The 17,089-nt window shown below is 54.3% G+C and overlaps 9 protein-coding genes across 9 annotated transcripts; 3 read left to right on the forward strand and 6 right to left on the reverse strand.

The window, feature by feature from the left end:
• Nucleotides 1-78: 78 nt before the first annotated feature.
• On the reverse strand, nucleotides 79-1,740 carry L969DRAFT_59374 (uncharacterized protein). Its single transcript, XM_014713733.1, has 2 exons — nucleotides 351-1,740; nucleotides 79-300 (listed from the first exon to the last, which is right to left on the reverse strand). The coding sequence occupies exons 1-2, from the start codon at nucleotides 1,390-1,392 to the stop codon at nucleotides 83-85; spliced, it is 1,260 nt and encodes a 419-aa protein (XP_014569219.1). The 5' UTR covers nucleotides 1,393-1,740; the 3' UTR covers nucleotides 79-82.
• L969DRAFT_93132 (uncharacterized protein) lies at nucleotides 1,419-4,618 on the reverse strand (the record flags this gene model as incomplete). The annotated part of the gene is made up of 14 exons (XM_014713734.1): nucleotides 1,419-1,610; nucleotides 1,666-1,746; nucleotides 1,795-1,940; nucleotides 1,999-2,015; nucleotides 2,067-2,177; nucleotides 2,231-2,323; nucleotides 2,803-2,842; nucleotides 2,891-2,977; nucleotides 3,143-3,281; nucleotides 3,334-3,431; nucleotides 3,836-4,021; nucleotides 4,070-4,144; nucleotides 4,196-4,340; nucleotides 4,394-4,618. The coding sequence occupies 14 exons, from the start codon at nucleotides 4,616-4,618 to the stop codon at nucleotides 1,419-1,421; spliced, it is 1,635 nt and encodes a 544-aa protein (XP_014569220.1).
• An 882-nt stretch (nucleotides 4,619-5,500) lies between these two features.
• Nucleotides 5,501-6,912, forward strand: L969DRAFT_93133 (uncharacterized protein; the record flags this gene model as incomplete). The annotated part of the gene is made up of 6 exons (XM_014713735.1): nucleotides 5,501-5,600; nucleotides 5,655-5,795; nucleotides 6,385-6,513; nucleotides 6,564-6,584; nucleotides 6,682-6,768; nucleotides 6,824-6,912. The coding sequence occupies 6 exons, from the start codon at nucleotides 5,501-5,503 to the stop codon at nucleotides 6,910-6,912; spliced, it is 567 nt and encodes a 188-aa protein (XP_014569221.1).
• Nucleotides 6,913-6,938: 26 nt separating this feature from the next.
• Nucleotides 6,939-7,930, reverse strand: L969DRAFT_93134 (uncharacterized protein; the record flags this gene model as incomplete). The annotated part of the gene is made up of 5 exons (XM_014713736.1): nucleotides 6,939-7,123; nucleotides 7,251-7,340; nucleotides 7,390-7,509; nucleotides 7,559-7,661; nucleotides 7,721-7,930. The coding sequence occupies 5 exons, from the start codon at nucleotides 7,928-7,930 to the stop codon at nucleotides 6,939-6,941; spliced, it is 708 nt and encodes a 235-aa protein (XP_014569222.1).
• Nucleotides 7,931-8,021: 91 nt separating this feature from the next.
• On the reverse strand, nucleotides 8,022-9,111 carry L969DRAFT_340017 (uncharacterized protein). Its single transcript, XM_014713737.1, has one exon. It carries the CDS (start codon nucleotides 8,928-8,930, stop codon nucleotides 8,466-8,468), a length of 465 nt encoding a protein of 154 aa, XP_014569223.1. The 5' UTR covers nucleotides 8,931-9,111; the 3' UTR covers nucleotides 8,022-8,465.
• Nucleotides 9,058-9,734, forward strand: L969DRAFT_102083 (uncharacterized protein; the record flags this gene model as incomplete). The annotated part of the gene is made up of 4 exons (XM_014713738.1): nucleotides 9,058-9,119; nucleotides 9,206-9,459; nucleotides 9,513-9,606; nucleotides 9,668-9,734. The coding sequence occupies 4 exons, from the start codon at nucleotides 9,058-9,060 to the stop codon at nucleotides 9,678-9,680; spliced, it is 423 nt and encodes a 140-aa protein (XP_014569224.1). The 3' UTR covers nucleotides 9,681-9,734.
• L969DRAFT_85801 (uncharacterized protein) lies at nucleotides 9,717-12,256 on the reverse strand. Its single transcript, XM_014713739.1, has 5 exons — nucleotides 10,738-12,256; nucleotides 10,199-10,686; nucleotides 10,083-10,148; nucleotides 9,856-10,033; nucleotides 9,717-9,804 (listed from the first exon to the last, which is right to left on the reverse strand). Exons 1-4 carry the CDS (start codon nucleotides 12,219-12,221, stop codon nucleotides 9,918-9,920), a joined length of 2,154 nt encoding a protein of 717 aa, XP_014569225.1. The 5' UTR covers nucleotides 12,222-12,256; the 3' UTR covers nucleotides 9,717-9,804; nucleotides 9,856-9,917.
• A 133-nt stretch (nucleotides 12,257-12,389) lies between these two features.
• On the forward strand, nucleotides 12,390-14,313 carry L969DRAFT_15952 (uncharacterized protein; the record flags this gene model as incomplete). Its single annotated transcript, XM_014713526.1, has 2 exons — nucleotides 12,390-13,549; nucleotides 13,596-14,313. The coding sequence occupies 2 exons, from the start codon at nucleotides 12,390-12,392 to the stop codon at nucleotides 14,311-14,313; spliced, it is 1,878 nt and encodes a 625-aa protein (XP_014569012.1).
• On the reverse strand, nucleotides 14,273-17,023 carry L969DRAFT_342159 (uncharacterized protein). Its single transcript, XM_014713740.1, has 6 exons — nucleotides 16,886-17,023; nucleotides 16,713-16,803; nucleotides 16,630-16,651; nucleotides 16,426-16,572; nucleotides 14,761-16,372; nucleotides 14,273-14,705 (listed from the first exon to the last, which is right to left on the reverse strand). The coding sequence occupies exons 1-6, from the start codon at nucleotides 16,943-16,945 to the stop codon at nucleotides 14,592-14,594; spliced, it is 2,046 nt and encodes a 681-aa protein (XP_014569226.1). The 5' UTR covers nucleotides 16,946-17,023; the 3' UTR covers nucleotides 14,273-14,591.
• Between the last annotated feature and the right edge of the window lie 66 nt (nucleotides 17,024-17,089).

Consider the following 17,089-nt stretch of genomic DNA (forward strand, 5'->3'; position numbering starts at 1 on the left):
TGACTCGATAAAGCTCGCAATGATCTCAACGCGAATGACATCACGGAAAGCTAAAGACGCGTCGAAAGGCAACGAGAAGGGGCTACGCTTTGTATGCATCTAGCAGGTACGCTCTGGCATGATGACCAGTGATATAGCAGATCGTCATGGTCCACAGCCAGCCAAGTTTCCCACCGACCTTACGACCAGTGATTGCTCTGTAGACGTCTTCCGCTGCGATGGCGGCTGCATGCCACAGGAAGAAGGTCGTGAAGCCCAACCGCCAGTCAAAGGGCTTGTACGACGTCGCAAGCTGGAAAGCTATACCTACATGCGTAAGCATCTGCAAGCATTCCTAGAGTGACACATACGGATATCGTGAAGCCAGAGTCCAGAGACGCCCATTGCGGCGAAAACAGCGACGAACCGCTTAAAGCGCTTTGGGCCGGGCGTGGCTTTGGTCGCCGTGAGGTAGACGAACCGCAGAGGCGTTCTGAATTGATCGTGCCAGTGATAAGACCACAGAGAGGCAATACTCGTCGCTCGCCAAGGCGAATTGGGAAACATGGGCGGATAGAGTCGAGCATCAAAAGGCACGATTCGATCGATCGTGTAGCCGAGCAGCGAGAGCAAGAGCATACCCGCATCGCTATAGCACACCTGCTGGACTACAAGCGAGATGACGGCAAGCATTCGGACGAGCGGACCGGTGTATGTACCGTTTGAGAGGTTTTCATAGATGACGTAGATCCAACTTGGACCGTAGAGCTGTCCTGCATCGCTGAACATGGATACTGCTGCAATGACGGTGAACGGCAGGCCGACGATAACTCTGATGACGATAGCATGGACGACACGCGCAACGAACATCGAATCATTGGGTGGCATCGACCTTTGCGAGGCTACGGGCGGACCGAAATTCCATCCGATGCCTCTCTGCGTGCAAAAAAGCTTCATTGTCCACTTTGCTCGCGCCAGCAATCCGCCCTTTACGTCCTCCTTCCCATCACTCTCTTTGATCGCATCGTCCAAGCCTACGTATAGTACAGGACGAGCTGTGTAACCCCAGTCGAGCAGCTTGATGGCCATTGTGAGCAAGAACATGCCAAACGGCAGGGCTAGCAGGCTCGTCGTTCTAGTTGCAGGCCGTACCGGATTTGCGAGATAGTACCAAATCGTTGCAGATGAGCTAATCATAGCCAGACAGCGACGGCATCGTCTGATTATTGGTGTCTGAGCTTGTACCGAATCATACAGGAGCGAAGCTTGCAGAAGCCACAGAGAGAATATGCAGAGTGTTGGTAGTAGCGGTGGCGGCGGTACGCTGTTCAGCTCGCGATACACGAGCGAGAACAGATCACTGAGATCGTCCATGGCTTGCAAGCGATCGGACCAAAGCCAAAGGAGATTCATCGCGGGCAAATTCGCTGTGAACAGATTCAGAAGTGGTCAGGCCTCGCTAGACGGTCTGTGCGTTGCGGTTGGCTGATTGCGACTGTAGATGCGTAGTAGACTCGCTTGCTGACCGTGCGGACCGCCCAGTCGAAGCCCGCGGTAAGGTTCTCAGCTTTGAGAGCACTGCAAGGCTGAATGCGCCAATCGTGGCGTTTTATCGTGTCTAAGTCTAATATCTATTCGCAAGAAATATAGTGAGACGCTATGATTAGCGTACGACGACCGATTCACCTGTGAGATTTCGTTGCATGACAAGGCACCAGACAGATCTTGCTTGTTGGCAAAAATGAGTATACTCGCGCTGCCAAGTCTCTGCAGGCGACGTCAGATCAGACGAATGAGCGCATGCTGATGGCGAACCTCTTCTGCTAGTAGATCGTGTAGCTCGCGCTTGCAGTCTTGGAGACGTCCTCGATCGCTCGAGTCGACCACCCAGCAGATCGCGTCGGTGGCTTCAAAGTAATTGCGCCAGAAAGGTCGCAAGCTCTGCTGACCGCCGACGTCCCCTGTGTATGGATGAGCATGTTGAGCGTTTGTACACGCTAGCAGTATGGCCGGACGTGCAGATGTTCAGAGTGTAGCTGTGCACGAAGCGAGTGAGCGCATGTCACAGTGAAGCTCTTATTGCATACCCTGAGTAGACGATCGTCTTGATGATGAAGCCAACAGTTGGCGAGATGGATGCCAGGTCTTCCTTGCAGAGTGACTTGACTACCGTCGTCTTGCCTGCATTATCCAGTCCTCTGCATATCGGTCTGCATGAGACTTGTCTTGGCTAGGCGCACACGTTGCGCACAAGATGAGGAGGCGCATCTGTCGCTCTTTGATGCGCTGCTTGCGGATGATGGTGAGGAGCCCAGGCATGTTGACGGGAGCATCGCTCTGAGCGCTGCCGAGAACCGGTTCGTCGCGCGATCGGGTTGGTGCATCGGCGCATCGATGACGATGACGACTACAGCTCGGCCAAGCCTAGGACCCTCTCAGTCTCGGTGACCTCCACTCCTGGGACTCAGTCCATCATCAAGGCACTTGTGAATCCAGACAGTCAATCCGAGATGCAGTGCGTAGGGCCCGCCGGCGCCCATCTCTCCAAACGATGCTTTGAACTCGTCTGCTTGCGAAACACATGGGCTTGTACGACAATGCAAGCTATGACCGGACAGAACGCAGCTGGCTGTATGATGTACCAAGTCCGTCCGATGCAACTACATGAACTGGCAGGCGCAGGCCACGACACCCTTCAATTTGCCAGTAGCGCACAAAGCGTTGAAGCCATGGCTTGAGGAACGAGCTTCATCAGCACTCGTACGCATGAATGGCGTCCACTGTTCAGTTGTTGCATGACGCTACATGATCCGGCCTGCTAACACATAACAACTGCCCACGCTCATTGTGCAAGGCAAGTCGACTGCTTTTTGATCAGCTTAGCTAGCCAGCGACATCGATGCCTACGCACAGTCTGTATGCAATAGATCCTTGCAGATCTTGCCGCGAGCGCGTCGACATCGCAAAGTCGCTGTATGTTCGACTAATAGCCATGACGCTGTAGGTGGCTCAGCGGGAGTGGTTCAAGGATGAGACCCAGCTCGCCTTCCAGTATGGTCAACACAAACCGGAGTGTGTAGAAAGCCTCGCAGCATCGCGATATGGGATCGTCTGCTGAGGGAATGAGCTTACGCTCGGGCGGGACGCAGGCAAATCGGAGTACCGCTCGAGCCATCGGCTCGCCGCATCTCGAATCTCTCCAGGACTTCATAGCCAAAGTAGTCTGTCGTCTGCTTTTCGATCTGAGAACAATCGTATATGCGGTTCAGAGGTGCCTTGTCGTCAAGCGGATCCTGCGTATACTGCATTCGGCAGCACTCAGCAAATGAATGGCCATCCAATAGCGCCACGAACGCATAAGACTGCCAGCCAGCCATTTCGCACGTCGACCAAGATCCGATTCTTGACGAGTACAGTCACAAAGCGAGCGGCGAAGATAGGAATGCTCTGGACTTGATCTTTGCAAGTCACTTCACAAGGCGTCAGTCTGAATGTATACGTTCGAGCAAGTACCGGTTTCGGGCCAGCATGGGTCCCCACAATGTATGCTGAGAGTATCAGAGAGAGCAGGCGTCGCATCGTCAGTCGCTGCGTTCACAAACAGCGCCAAAGAAATGCCATGAAGGGTAGCAAGCGTGAGCGAGACGCGTCGCAGCGTTTTCCCTCTGATCCATGTATCCATCTTTGCAGCTCAGCAACCCAGCTTCCGCGATAACGAGCCACAAGGCCTCCGCTGATGTCGCACTGACAAGCGTGAGACCTGACTGTCCCAAGTCCACGAAGACGAAGCATTCCAGGAGCTGACCATCGCTGCATGACTATACAGACGAGGCGTCGTGCCACGGACAATGCTGACCCCTCGACAGGATGCGCTCGACCTGGCAGGAGGGCGGTCCGCCTTCTGTGTATTGTACCGCACAGGTGACCCAGGGTGGACGGTCTCCGAGGACCTGACGGCATGTCTTGCCGTGATAGTCTTCTATCACGTGATCGATAGGCCAACAAGGGAGACGGTAGCCCTCGCCTGTCAACTCGAAACCGTCTACTGCGCTATGAGCTCAATATATGAGCAGAAAACAGACGGACGGACCGCCCAGCATGTCGACTTGGACAACGAAGCCCCAAAAAGGAGTACAGCATGCATCGAGCACAGCAATGATTTCCTCTGTTGGAGCAGTCAGCACAAAGTGGCTAACGGACCGTCTGGTAGACTTGCTGCTGCCTTCTATGATCGGCACAAGCAGTGTCTCTTCGTCGCCCATGATGGCGCGCTGTCCTCTGACCTGAATCTGAACCTCATCAGGAGAGATGAAAACAGGCTGGGCATTGCACCTGAATGCCACTTCCGAGCCGTGTACCGTCTTTCGAAGCACGTGAGCACAATAAGGCCAGGGAAAATGGTGGAAAGTCTCACATCGCAGCGAAAGGCAGGGTTACGTTCGGGATCCCAGGATAATGTGACCCTTTCTGCTGGAGCGTCCGCGACCATCTCAAAGGGCATGCGATCGATGTAGCCTTGACAGTTGACCCGGCAGTGAGAGAGCTCCAGGCAGGCAGGTGGGATCGACATTGGAGCGATCACTGCTCTCAGAAGTCGGAGTGCAATGACAGCGCCGACGATCCTGGTGAAGCAGATCATTGCGATGTCCGCCGACGAAGAAGACTGTCACAGTGCCAGGAAATTGGCTGACGAATAGAGAAAGGAGGGCATGTATGAAGGCCTGCCTGGGCTTGTTTTGGCTGGTCAGACATTTGTTCCTGGGTACCGTTGCGCGTGTCGTCGCGTTCGCCCCTCGTCATTCTCATCGTCTCATGCTCGACGTTGCTCAACAGCCATCCCTTCTCGCAGTCAGTCTCACTCGTCCAACTGCTATTCTACACCAAAAGTATCATCGCCAGTGTGCATGCCTCCCGAGCAGACCAAAATCGGCAAACCCGCTCGCTATGTTTGGGCTACCTCGGTCTCAAGGTTGCGCCATACCCAGCAGTCCATCTCAATCCGATCGGTTGTCTGTTCGATCGAGACCTTTTCTGCTCTGTAACGAAGATCTCCCAGTCTGCATCTCGCTGGCCACTGCATCTATCGCAATATATTCAGCTGGCTCGTTCTCCTCAATCTTGCCTTGCCTCATCGGAGCGATCGTACCACAATAGCAGCCTCGCTTCCATATGAGCCGCTGCATGGCCATGTGTACAGGATACACCCTGGGCTTATCATACCAGCTACAAGCTTGGGCCGACGCTGACCTGCAAAAGCTGACCCATTGGCTTGACGGGGGCGATCCAGAATTACAGGTCGATGTGAGCCCAACGTCGCAGCTTTCCTGCCTTATCGCATTTGCCGCAAAATCCCGAAGATGCAAGTAGCCCTCATATCGAAAAATCCACCAATCAGCGTATGCGCACAACGGCGTCTCAGAAATCGTGGGACGTTCGAGGCGCTTTCGCTCTATCGAGCAGGTCTTGCAGTCTCGCCGAATTCTTGGCTTATAGAATCAGACGGTTCCTCCTAAACCCGTCGATGTACAGCATTAATACGGCTATACAAGGCGTGCTCTCGACTTGCTGCAAGCCTATGCTGCGCTTCGAATGCCATCTCGTCTATCCGGACCCTCAGAATCGTACGTCGGTATGCTGACCTCCACGCAGGAGCGGGTGGCTGACTGCACGTACAGGAAGTCTTCTCGTTACAAAGAAAGAGCTGTTGCTGACATGCAAGTACGACCCCGCCAAAGTGGTTCCCTACGACGTGCCGATCCATGGCGGCAACGCTTGTGATTCTCATTGGGACCACTGGAGTGAGATTTTCCGCCAGCGTACGATCCTGCCGAGCTTATGTCGTGAAAAGCCGACACTAGCATGCTCGGTCGACTGGTAGCAAGGGCCTGATGTTGCTAGCGCATGCTATACAGCCGCAAAGTCAATGCATTTTCATACAACTCGCCTTGTACAAAGAGGCACTGTCTCGACGAGATAGGTTCGCTGCGAATTGCGCAGAGCGCAAGATCGCTCGAGTTTCAAGGCTGCGTCCCAAGGTTTACGCGTGTTCACGCGACCTGTGACGCAATAGACCTCCTCTGCACTTACAGATTCTCTTCAGCAAGTCATGCTGCACACCCATCGCCTCACCGTCCTCACTCTCGGCATGCTCTCATTCTTCCCAGTGACCAGCAGAAGCAATTTCGCGAACACGTACAACTTCAACTTGAATGAATGCTCAGCCGTCTGCCACGATCGAGCAGATGGACATTTGCTCTTCGCGGCCATCTACCAAAGTGATCCGGTCGAGGTCTCCATGGACTTACATTCGGCACCGCCAAATACGAGCGTCAATTGCGTGCGGCCCGCTTCGCACGCCCCGATAGTGTCTTTACTGACTCATCTGCGGCTGACAGTACTTGGAAGGCGCAGATGAGGCACTTGCCGTGCGAGAGCCTCATGACTGCACCAGTGAGCTCGTCATCGGTTCGGCGACGCAAGCTGTCTATGACGTCGAGCTCAGCTTGGCAATGTCTCGACAGGGCGGCTGGAAAAGTCAGCTCGCCTAAGCCGATTAGCTTCTCCACGTCGCTGATTCATGACAGGTGATCCAACGGCGCTATGCTGTACGACGAGCTACGTTCTCGCCTTTCGGGTTGGCATTGGTATGCGTGCGCCATGCATTGATCCAGCTATGCAGCACGACTGAGAAGGGCCTCTCAGATTTATCGAGCTTGAAGAGCCAAGCCATCCGCATGCGCTGCAACCCAGAAGCGCATCCGCTGTGCAATCTGCTCATCTTCGAAGAGTGTGCGTATCCTTACAATCTCTAACGTTTCGACGACAATGATGGACACGCCAGCAGTCGAGATTGGCTGCGAAAGCTTGGGCGAGACATGCGAGGTACACAAAGGCCTGCAAAAGCAATATGATCTTGCCGAGGCCCATCGATGACAATTCAATCAAGGACTGACTCAGCGTCAGGTGAAGACACTGAGCGAGTGAGACAACATGGCGCCCACAAATGGATCTGCCTGATCGGCACGAGTCACAGTGAGCTTGCATAAGGGCAAATCGCCGGAACGCGTCTTTGCATGTTGTGCACATGCATTGACTTTGGTAGCAAACCGATGTGTACCATCGCAAGTCAGCAAATCTTCGTCAACTGATAGATCAGGTTGCCAGACAGCGAGCCATATTGAGAGTCGGTTTGATGATGCACATGTTGGTCACGATGATACAATCGCCGATGATCTGATTCCTGGCAGGATACAGTGCGCCACAGGACGCACCGCCATGGATGGGCACATCACGTCCGACCATCTTGCCGGGTTCGTAGTTGCACGTCAGAAGCATCCGCTTGTCGGTAACAGTCAAGCCGCCTATCGGCCGCATCAGCCGCGAGCAAGAGATACTTGGAGACATTCGTACGGGATGCAGGATCAGGATAGGTAAGGTGAGCGTCAAAGTAAAGCATCGGCCTGCAGCAAGCAGCCAGGACGCCTTGAATGGCAGGATTTGCGCCAACAATAGAAGGATCGTATTCAGGACCTGCAGGTGATTGTCAAAAAATGCTGGAGAGTACGACGTGATGTCTGACTGGGAATAGGAAACCCGCCGTGAATGTTCCATGAGACTTCTGGGGCCGTACCCGGCCTACGCTCGTACTGAAAGTTGACGACTGGGCTTTTCATATTGGCCGGCTAGCAACATCGCCACGATCAGATTGTAGATCCGGAGAGGGCAAGAAGGGCGGTCTCACATCTGACTGCAGTTCAGGCTGTTCACCGTCAAGCCAGTAAGTCAATCTTTGCAAGTTGAGCTCTGCCGAGGATCTGATGTGATAGGGAAATCCTAAGGAGTAGCCCGAGCAGAGAGTCAGACATCGGCCCATCTGGTAGCAGCTGTTCCAGTGATTTCTTGCAGCATGACCGAAGCAGATAGACGTGAGCAGTACGATCCAGCTGAGCATCTTAATCAGGCCGCATGAAAGAAATCTTGCTTGACTAGGTCGCGAGCGGTGGTGTAGCACAGAGCGTCCGATCGCACGAGATGTAACGCGAAGCATCCGCGTGCTATGCGCCGGCCGATGACTCGAGGTGGAGGGCTGGCAGCATGCATCGAGTTGGGGCGTTCGTGCGATCGGCGAGCTGCTTGCCGCTCTGCCGATACCGGAGTCTATCAACTGAGCGAAGCGTCTTTTGAGACAGCAGCAGGATCATCTCGACGGAGGCAGACACTTGGCATGAGGTAGCTCCGCTCAGTAGGAGCGAGGCTGTGGCAGGTCTAAGAAGGGGATTGGCAGGAGATGAACCGGGTCAGCGCGTGACTACGACGAGTATTGCAAACAGACGTGGCACACAATTAGCGATCACGAGCATCAGTAGTCATCAAAAAGTTGATTGGGCATGACTGTAGCAATGCATGCAGACAAAGCATTTCAGAGGTGCGCACAAAGTGATACACAAGATGGATGCAACACGACTAGCCGACCAACAATGCAAGGCTTATGAACGCTCTCCGCGGAGACGGCGGGCGAGCGAGATGTCCTTGGGCTGGATGGTGACTCGCTTGGCGTGGATGGCTGCCAGATTAGTGTCTTCAAACAGCGAGACGAGGTAAGCCTCGGATGACTCTTGCAGCGCCAGAACGGCAGATGACTGGAATCTCAGATCGGTCTTGAAGTCCTGAGCAATCTCTCGGACGAGACGTTGGAAGCTGTAGCATCGTCTCGTCAGCACGGGCATGCCGTAGCAAGCTAGAGCAACGTACGGCAATTTGCGGATCAGGAGCTCAGTCGACTTCTGGTAGCGACGGATCTCACGAAGAGCGACAGTACCAGGGCGGTATCGGTGAGGCTTCTTGACACCACCGGTAGAGGGTGCAGACTTGCGGGCGGCCTTGGCAGCGAGCTGCTTGCGAGGGGCCTTGCCACCGGTAGACTTGCGAGCGGTTTGCTTAGTACGTGCCATCTTTGATTATTGATGTCGGATATTGACTTGTCGGATAAAAGCTTGGTGAAGAAGGGAGGGGACAGGGCCTAGCTCTTATAAGCGCTAGCCCTTGACAACCATTTGTTTGTTGTTTTCGAGTCATGTGATGCATTTCCAGAAAATATTCATTTCTCTCACGGAAATTCGAGCATTAAATCTGAATATCCGGTAGTCCTAAGGGGCTCACAAACAAACAATCGCGCCCTTGAGAGAATCTCATATAAGCAACTCGTCCCTTCTGACTGATCCACAAGCGCTTTCAGTTTTCTTGCGACTTTACGTTACTTCACCAAGCAAACAAAGATGTCTGGACGAGGAAAGGGTGGCAAGGGTCTCGGCAAGGGNGGTGCCAAGCGACACCGCAAGATCTTGCGTGACAACATCCAGGGTATCACCAAGCCTGCAATCCGACGTCTCGCCCGTCGTGGCGGCGTCAAGCGAATCTCGGGTCTGATCTACGAAGAGACCCGAGGAGTGCTCAAGATCTTCCTCGAATCTGTCGTCAGAGGTGACCACCAATGCGTTTCGATTTCGAGATGAATGCTGACGTCCGCTCGACAGACTCTGTGACATTCTGTGAGCACAGCAAGCGCAAGACGGTCACATCGCTCGATGTTGTCTACGCGCTCAAGCGACAAGGCCGAACACTCTACGGGTATGCATCCCTCGCTACCTCTGCGACAGGCAGACGCTGACCTGCTTTGATCTCCTTTCAGATTTGGCGTTTAGAGTGGTTTCTGTTCAGACGGCTATGTAATACTGCATCCACATGTTGACAAGCTCTTTCCTCACGTCGCGCTATCCGCGGTCTGATCTTCTGTGCGCATGAGTCCGTTCCCTCGCTAGCCTGCGCCTTGTACTGCCAAACTTACCGCCACTTCGTACGCGCGCTCATAAGACTCACATGGACCTTAGAGCTACCATGCTCATGCAATAAGCCTGCGAGCAACGCTAGCTTCGCGAGAGCTACAGGAGCCATTCGTCGAGCCACTTGTAGACTTCGTTGTGCCAATGCAGCGAATTGGCAGGCTGCTCGACAAAGTGGCCCTCGGTCGGATAGTAAATGAATCGTGATGGTATGCCTGCATTCCTGCATCAATAGCATTCGAAGCAGGACGTGATCTGGCTTACCCAATCTTTGGAGTGTATTGAACGTCGAGAGTCCCTCGGCAATTGGCAGTCGGTAGTCTTTCGCGCCTGGCATGATCGAATATCAGTCGAGCATTCGCTATTTCTTGCTGGCTCACCGTGAATGACAAGCATTGGTGTGCTCCATTGATCGATAAAGTTGTGCGGCGACCAGCGCTCATAGTTCTCCCGAGCTGACCAGATGGTGCCATCGAATTCGCGCTCTGGGAAGAATTGTTCATCGCTCGCTATCGAATTGACGATATTGAAGAGGCAGCAATGATTGACGAGCGTCTTGAAAGTGAAGCTCGACGTCGGATGACCTTCGAGCCAATTCATGAAGTACGCGCCATAGCTAGCGCCCGCCGCTCCGATGCGCTCCCGATCGATCTCTGGGTAGGCATCTAGACAGTGTTCTACGCCTGCGATCGTATCCTTGTAAGGCGTGCCGCCCCAATTGTTACCGATCGCGTCTGTCAGTTCCTGACCGTATCCGGTCGATCCTGTGATATTCATGAGAAGGGTGATGTAGCCTCTGCTCGCGCTAACGGCTGCATTCCAACGAAAGTGGAACGAGTCTGACCAGGCACCCTGAGGGCCGCCGTGCCTGTTGACAGTTAGTCAGCCAATGCGTCGGCCAATCTGTCACAAGGCTTACACCCAGACACAGAGCGGGTACTTCTTATCAGCCGACTTTGACTTGACTCCTGGCGGTCGAACGATAAAGCCATGAATTGTCTTGTCATTGCCACCCTTGAACTCAAAGTCTTCGGCTGGTTCCAGACCTAGCTTGGAGAGATCGTTGAGCTGCGTGAGTCGAGTGAGAGTCGGTTTCGCAGCCATACTGCTTGCCTCGAGCAGATAGGCCTCGTTTGGCGCATTCAACGAGCTGATCGTGAGCAGCAGACGGTGATCCTTGCCGGGCAGGACCTCGAAAGATTCTACCGTCGCTTCGGATGTCAGCGGCACGGGATGCTCGTTCGCTGAGTCAAGAGCGAGATAGAAGATCTTCGTGCGGCCATAGTCTTCGACGAGCAGATACAATCCCTTGCCATCGTTTGACCATTTGAGGGCATGCGGACTGCGGTCCCATTCACTCATCGCAAGTATCTTCTTCTCTCGAGTCTCCAGATCGATGATAATAATCCGCCGGTAATCTGCCTCGTAGCCATCCTTGTCCATCTGGAGCCAGGCAGCCTTGCCGCTCGTCTGGGTAGCCGAAGGAGCAAAGACAGGCGAGCTAGTGGCGCCATGCTCGCCCGTCGTCAGAGGTAAAGGCTTCTTTTCGTCTTTGTTGCGAGCGTATACAGGTACTGCGTATACATCTGTGCGGGTGTGCCATGCTACGGGCAACTCGGGTGTCTTTGCCATACAGATCAAGCTGGTGCCATCGCTCGAGAGCTGAAAGTCCTGCGCACCTCCGCCAATGGAGGGCGAATTGACCTTGCTGTGCGCGATAGGTGACATGAAACCCGCTTTCAGATCGAGTTGCAGTGTGCCCGCCTGATCGCTCGCTATCTTGCAGATAAAGACCTTGTTGACCTTGCCGTCTGACCAGGCGTTCCAATGTCGTACGTAGAGATCATCGTAAACTTTGGCATCCGACCCTCTTGCGGTATCCTCACGTTGCTTGTCTATCTTGGCCACGGCTTCTAGCGCGGGATCGCTCGCATAGACTTCTGCAGAGAAGGAGAGCAGCTCGCGAGCCGGATTGAAGCTCATATTGGCGGGCTCGACGCCTTTGGGGAACTGTCCGACGCGTTGTTTCGTCCCGTCTTTGACGTGGACGGACCAAAGCTCGACACCACTAGACTCGGCTCGGGCTTCCAACAGCTTGCTTGCTTCTTTGTCTGACTTGTCAATCGGACAATCGACTTCATCTGCTTTAGCTCCACCGGGTCGCAGATAGAGCAACACATCATCTGACGCCCACACAAGTCCTGATAGCTTGAGTCCGTCGAGTACCGTATCAGTCTTCGAAAGGGAGGAGCCTATATCGCCAACGATGACACTCTCCTGAGTGCGCTGTTTCTCAATGTCGTATTGCGAAACAGACATGGCAAAGCGCGATCCAGACGGGGAAGGGATGGCATTGCCAGGCTTCTTCATCGAGATGAATGCTTCGATCGTGAGGCCTGCCATGATGTCGCTTGTTAATGATGGATGGTAACGTATCCGGAGAGCGCTGAGCAGCATGCGAATGTTGTACCATCATCGTATTTCATCTGATTACAATCAAATTGTCACGTACGTACTACGTACTGCCGCGCCGTTAGCACCGAGCTCTCTCGCGCTCGCGGCTCGGCTGCAATGAGCTCGTTGGCTCATGTCAGAAGTCGTAAAGCACGCATCATCTGCATTGCCATCGTCGCTGTCAGCCTGGGTGCTTTGGCGCTTTACGCATCTGCGGTCGAGTACGACGTACGTGCCTTGTCAGACTTTCATCAGTCGTGGACAGGCGTTCGCGCGCCAGACCGGCCTCCGCGGCCCGATCTAGACGAGCTCGATGCAGTCCAGTACGAGAAGATCACAAGCGCGCTCGAAACGTCCCAGGAATGGGCAAAACCTCGGCCGTTGTCACGGCAAGCTATCCGTCAGATGGTCGGGCCAGGTGCCAAATTCGTCATCAAAGACTATCCGCTTCAGGTGGGATGGAACAACATACGCTATCACATCGAGACCGTCTTGGGCCTGGCAATGCTGCTCAATCGCACTGCAATCATCCCAGAAGCGATCTGGATTCAGACTTGCATCGCTGATGAGGAGACCTGTAGCACGCTAGCGGCACAGCATCATGAACACCGAAAGGGACTACCATGGGGTGGTTGGAATAAGGACGGAACCATCTGGCGCGTCGGTATCCGACATTTCCTTGACCTTGACCGATTGCGAGCGCACCAACCCGTTATCACCGCGCTCGAGTATTACGATCTCATCGGCTTCGGCGTGAAAACGCTGCCTCCGAGTGGTCTACTCGATACAGATCGTTTCAGGCCTGCCAACGCAACACGCAACCGCAGACGGCCAACGCTGAGGGAGATCAAAGGCCCGGAATTTGAGCATCGACCAAGAGTACGCGTCGATCGCATATTGGCCAAATTGAACCATGAAGACGTCGACGGGCTCTACCCTGCTCTGACCGCACTCAATGTCTCCCGCATGCTGTCTGGCGTCAACACTTTGAAGCTAGACGACATGATTCGCGAATACGACTTGCATGACACCATGTACTACAACGAGACGGCTCAGATCAACAGGACCTCGACATATCGTGTCAATATCACGGAGGAGGAAGCCCTCGAGATCTCTGGCGAATCTTCGCTCGCGAAAAATGCGACAAGATTAATCAACGAGACAGAGCTCATCGAAGTCGTCTTCAACAGGACAGAACGCATGCCTGCCAATGTCACCCGTCTCGGCTACGTACTAGAGGACTTAGGATATACGTCACTTTTCACGCATAACCAGTCGTACGTTCCTTCGTATCGCACTAGAAGACGCTGATCCAGGCGACAGGCTCGTAATGTGCAAAGCTGTCACAGAAGAGCTCATCGAGATTGCCCCCAGCGATCAGCTTGACGACTTTGTGGAGGACTTTGGCAGCGCGTCAGAAGATTTGCTCTACTTCTCAGGCGACATACACGACCAGCGAAAGCCCTCTGGCATGCGGTTCAGCACAGAGGCGGCCCGAGCTGCCTACATGGCCATCGTCCTCAAGGCCGTACGACCGACACGAACAGTCTTGCAAGTCGCAGACAATATCGCCGACGCAATGCGTGATCGACTGCAAGGTAGAGTCTACCTTTCTGCCCACATGCGCAGAGGCGATTTTGTGCAGATCGCCTGGGCGCAGAGGCAATCTTATCAAGATCATCTCGCCCTCGTCCTCGACAATCTCGCTGTAGCGAGAGCCGATCTCACTTTACGATTCCATCCAGACGATCAGCCTGGTCCAAATGACCCCTTTTACCTCGCAACAGACGAGCGCGATCCGGAAGCGCTAGACTATTTCCGACGCAACGGCGCTATACTGCAATCAGACCTCATTACATCGCATGATAGAGCAATACTCGGTCCCTCGCAGCACTTTGGTGATCTCGTAGCCCTCGTCGATCAGCAAGTGCTCGCGAGGAGTGCCTTTTTCTTCGGCTCACGTATGAGCTCCTTGTCCGGAGGTGCCGTCAACGCTCGCATCACTCGGAACGCCGAGCCATGGTCGTGGCGCCTCGTATGACGAGATGTACATCTCTCCTCGCATAAGTGCGCTCAAGACTGTTGTTGTGACTTGTTATACCTTTACGCGAAGATTGCACTAGACATGCATCTACTGACATGACTAGGTGCTCAGCACAGATTTCGATATGAGTGGAGCGTCTAGGGATACAAGCTGCCTTGTCGGGGTAGGCCACGTCGATGCGAGGGGAGTAGAAGTAGTACAGGCTTGCTTTGATTCAACATAAGGGTGGTTCGGGCTCGCATCCCGCAGAAGCAAGAGCAAGCTCGTCCAGTTTTCTAGTTCTTCTTCTCGCCTCCCTCGCTGGACGACGAGTCTGTTGGGTTGGCAGTCGACTCGCTCGAGCTGGAGCCCTCTTTGGCAGCCTGATCTTGCGATCGCTTCTCATAAACCTGCCGGACGACCACGGAGTCAGTCTCCGAGGAAGTGAGATCATGATGAGCTGACCTTTGCGAATAGACCCAAGCTGGCTTGCTGAGTCACGCCAATCTTGTTCTTGATATCTTCTGACTTGATCGAAGGATCCGCAGACTGTCCCTTGACAGCAAGTTCGCGGAGCTCCTTGATATGTTCCTCGAGCTTGGTCTTCTCCTCTGCCGGCAGCTGATCCTTGAACTCGCTCATCGCCTTTTCTGTGTCTGCGCAGACGGAATCGGCCTGATTGGACGCCTCGATGACGTTCTTGCGCTCCTTGTCCGTCTCTGCGTATTGCTCTGCATCCGAGACCATCTTCTCGATCTCCTTGTCGCTCAGGCCGGAAGTACCGGCGATGACGATAGACTGTTCCTTGCCAGTCGCCTTGTCGCGGGAGCTGACATTGACGATACCGTCTGCGTCAATATCAAAGGTGACCTCGATCTGTGGGATACCCTTTGGCGCGGGTGGAATGCCCTGTAGGGAGAAGTTGCCCAGCAGCTTGTTGTCGCGGACGAGCTGACGTTCACCCTGAAAGACCTTGATCTCGACAGCAGTCTGGCCATCTGCGGCAGTCGAAAAGACTTGAGACTTCTTTGTAGGCACGGTCGTGTTACGTGTGATGAGCGCGGTGAAGACACCACCCAGTGTCTCGATACCTAGCGAGAGTGGCGTGACATCGAGCAAAAGCACATCGGTGACTGATCCTGCCAGGACACCGCCCTGAATTGCAGCACCTATCGCTACTGCCTCGTCTGGGTTGACGCCCTTTGACGGCTCACGTCCAAAGACGGATTTCACAGTCTCGACGACGCGGGGCATACGGGTCATACCACCCACGAGAATGACATCCTCAATCTCTGACGCCTTGACGCCAGCATCGGAGAGCGCCTTCTTGCAGGGATCGACAGTCTTCGAGATCAAACCAGAAGTGAGCTGCTCGAGCTTGCTTCGCGAGAGCTGCATGTTGATGTGCTTGGGTCCAGAAGCGTCGGCAGTGATGAAGGGCAGGTTGATGTCTGTCGAAGCAGTCGAGGAAAGCTCAATCTTTGCCTTCTCTGCTGCCTCGCGGATACGCTGAATGGCCATCCTATCCTTTGAGATGTCCATCCCGCTCTCCTTCTGGAACTCCTTGACGACGTACTCGACAAGAGTGATGTCGAAGTCCTCGCCACCGAGATGGGTATCACCATTGGTCGATTTGACCTCGAAGACACCCTTTGACATCTCGAGGACGGAGACATCGAATGTACCACCGCCGAGATCGTAGACTGCGATGACGCGAGAGTCAACGCGATCGACACCGTAGGCGAGCGCAGCAGCGGTGGGCTCGTTGATGACTCGACGGACATCGAGGCCGGCAATGGTACCAGCATCCTTGGTAGCCTGTCGCTGGGCGTCATTGAAGTAGGCAGGCACGGTGATGACCGCGTGCTTGACAGGTCGGCTGAGGTAGCCCTCGGCGGTTTCTTTGAGCTTTTGAACGATAGCAGCGCCGACTTGTGAAGGAGACATGCTTTGCCCCCTCGCCTCGAGCCAGGCGTCGCCGTTGGCATGCTTGACGATCTTGTAGGGTACGTTCTTGATGTCATTCTGAGTCTCGGGATCAGAGAACTTTCGTCCGATCAGTCGCTTTGTCGCAAATCTGACCGTCATCAGTGTCAGCTTGTCCTTGCAGGGCTGATGAGATCAGCTTACAATGTGTTGTCTGCATTGACGACGGCTTGTCGCTTAGCAGGCAGACCGACCAATCGTTGGCCATCCTTTGTGAAAGCTACCACGGACGGCGTCGTGCGACCTCCTTCGGCATTCTCTATCACCTTGGCGGTCTTGCCTTCCATCAGGCTGTTCCCAAGTTTCCTACGTCAGCTAAGGAGAGCAGACGAAGCAGCGCATGCGTACGCCAAGCAAGAGTTCGTCGTGCCTGTCACATTTCGGTGATCAGTCAGATGGACGACTCGCATGCTCTCGAGATCGCTGCTCACCGAGATCGATGCCGATCACAGGCCCGGACACCTTGCCTTCTGACGATTGCCATCGTACTGCGCCGACTCTCGGTAGTTGCGAGGCCAGGCTCTGCAAGCAAGAGCGAAACGGTACTCGTCAGCCTCTGATCTGCCATCTTGTCCAGCTGAGCCGGACTCCCAGTCGGACTCACCCTGTTGGCGCCATGGCTCAATCTGCTCGATCTGAGCATCTTCGTCGATGCTGTCAGCATGGTGTACTAGCTGCAATGATGGTCGCCTGCTCAATTCATCATGGCAAAATTTTGGATCTTGCGTCTCATGTGGCGGCCGAAAGGAAGCTTCGCGCGTACGTACGACGCAATATCAGGGCGCGCCGACAGACATGCATGCAAATG

This window comes from Mixia osmundae (assembly GCF_000708205.1).
Source record: "Mixia osmundae IAM 14324 unplaced genomic scaffold scaffold_3, whole genome shotgun sequence".
NCBI classification, from domain to species: Eukaryota; Fungi; Basidiomycota; class Mixiomycetes; order Mixiales; family Mixiaceae; genus Mixia; species Mixia osmundae.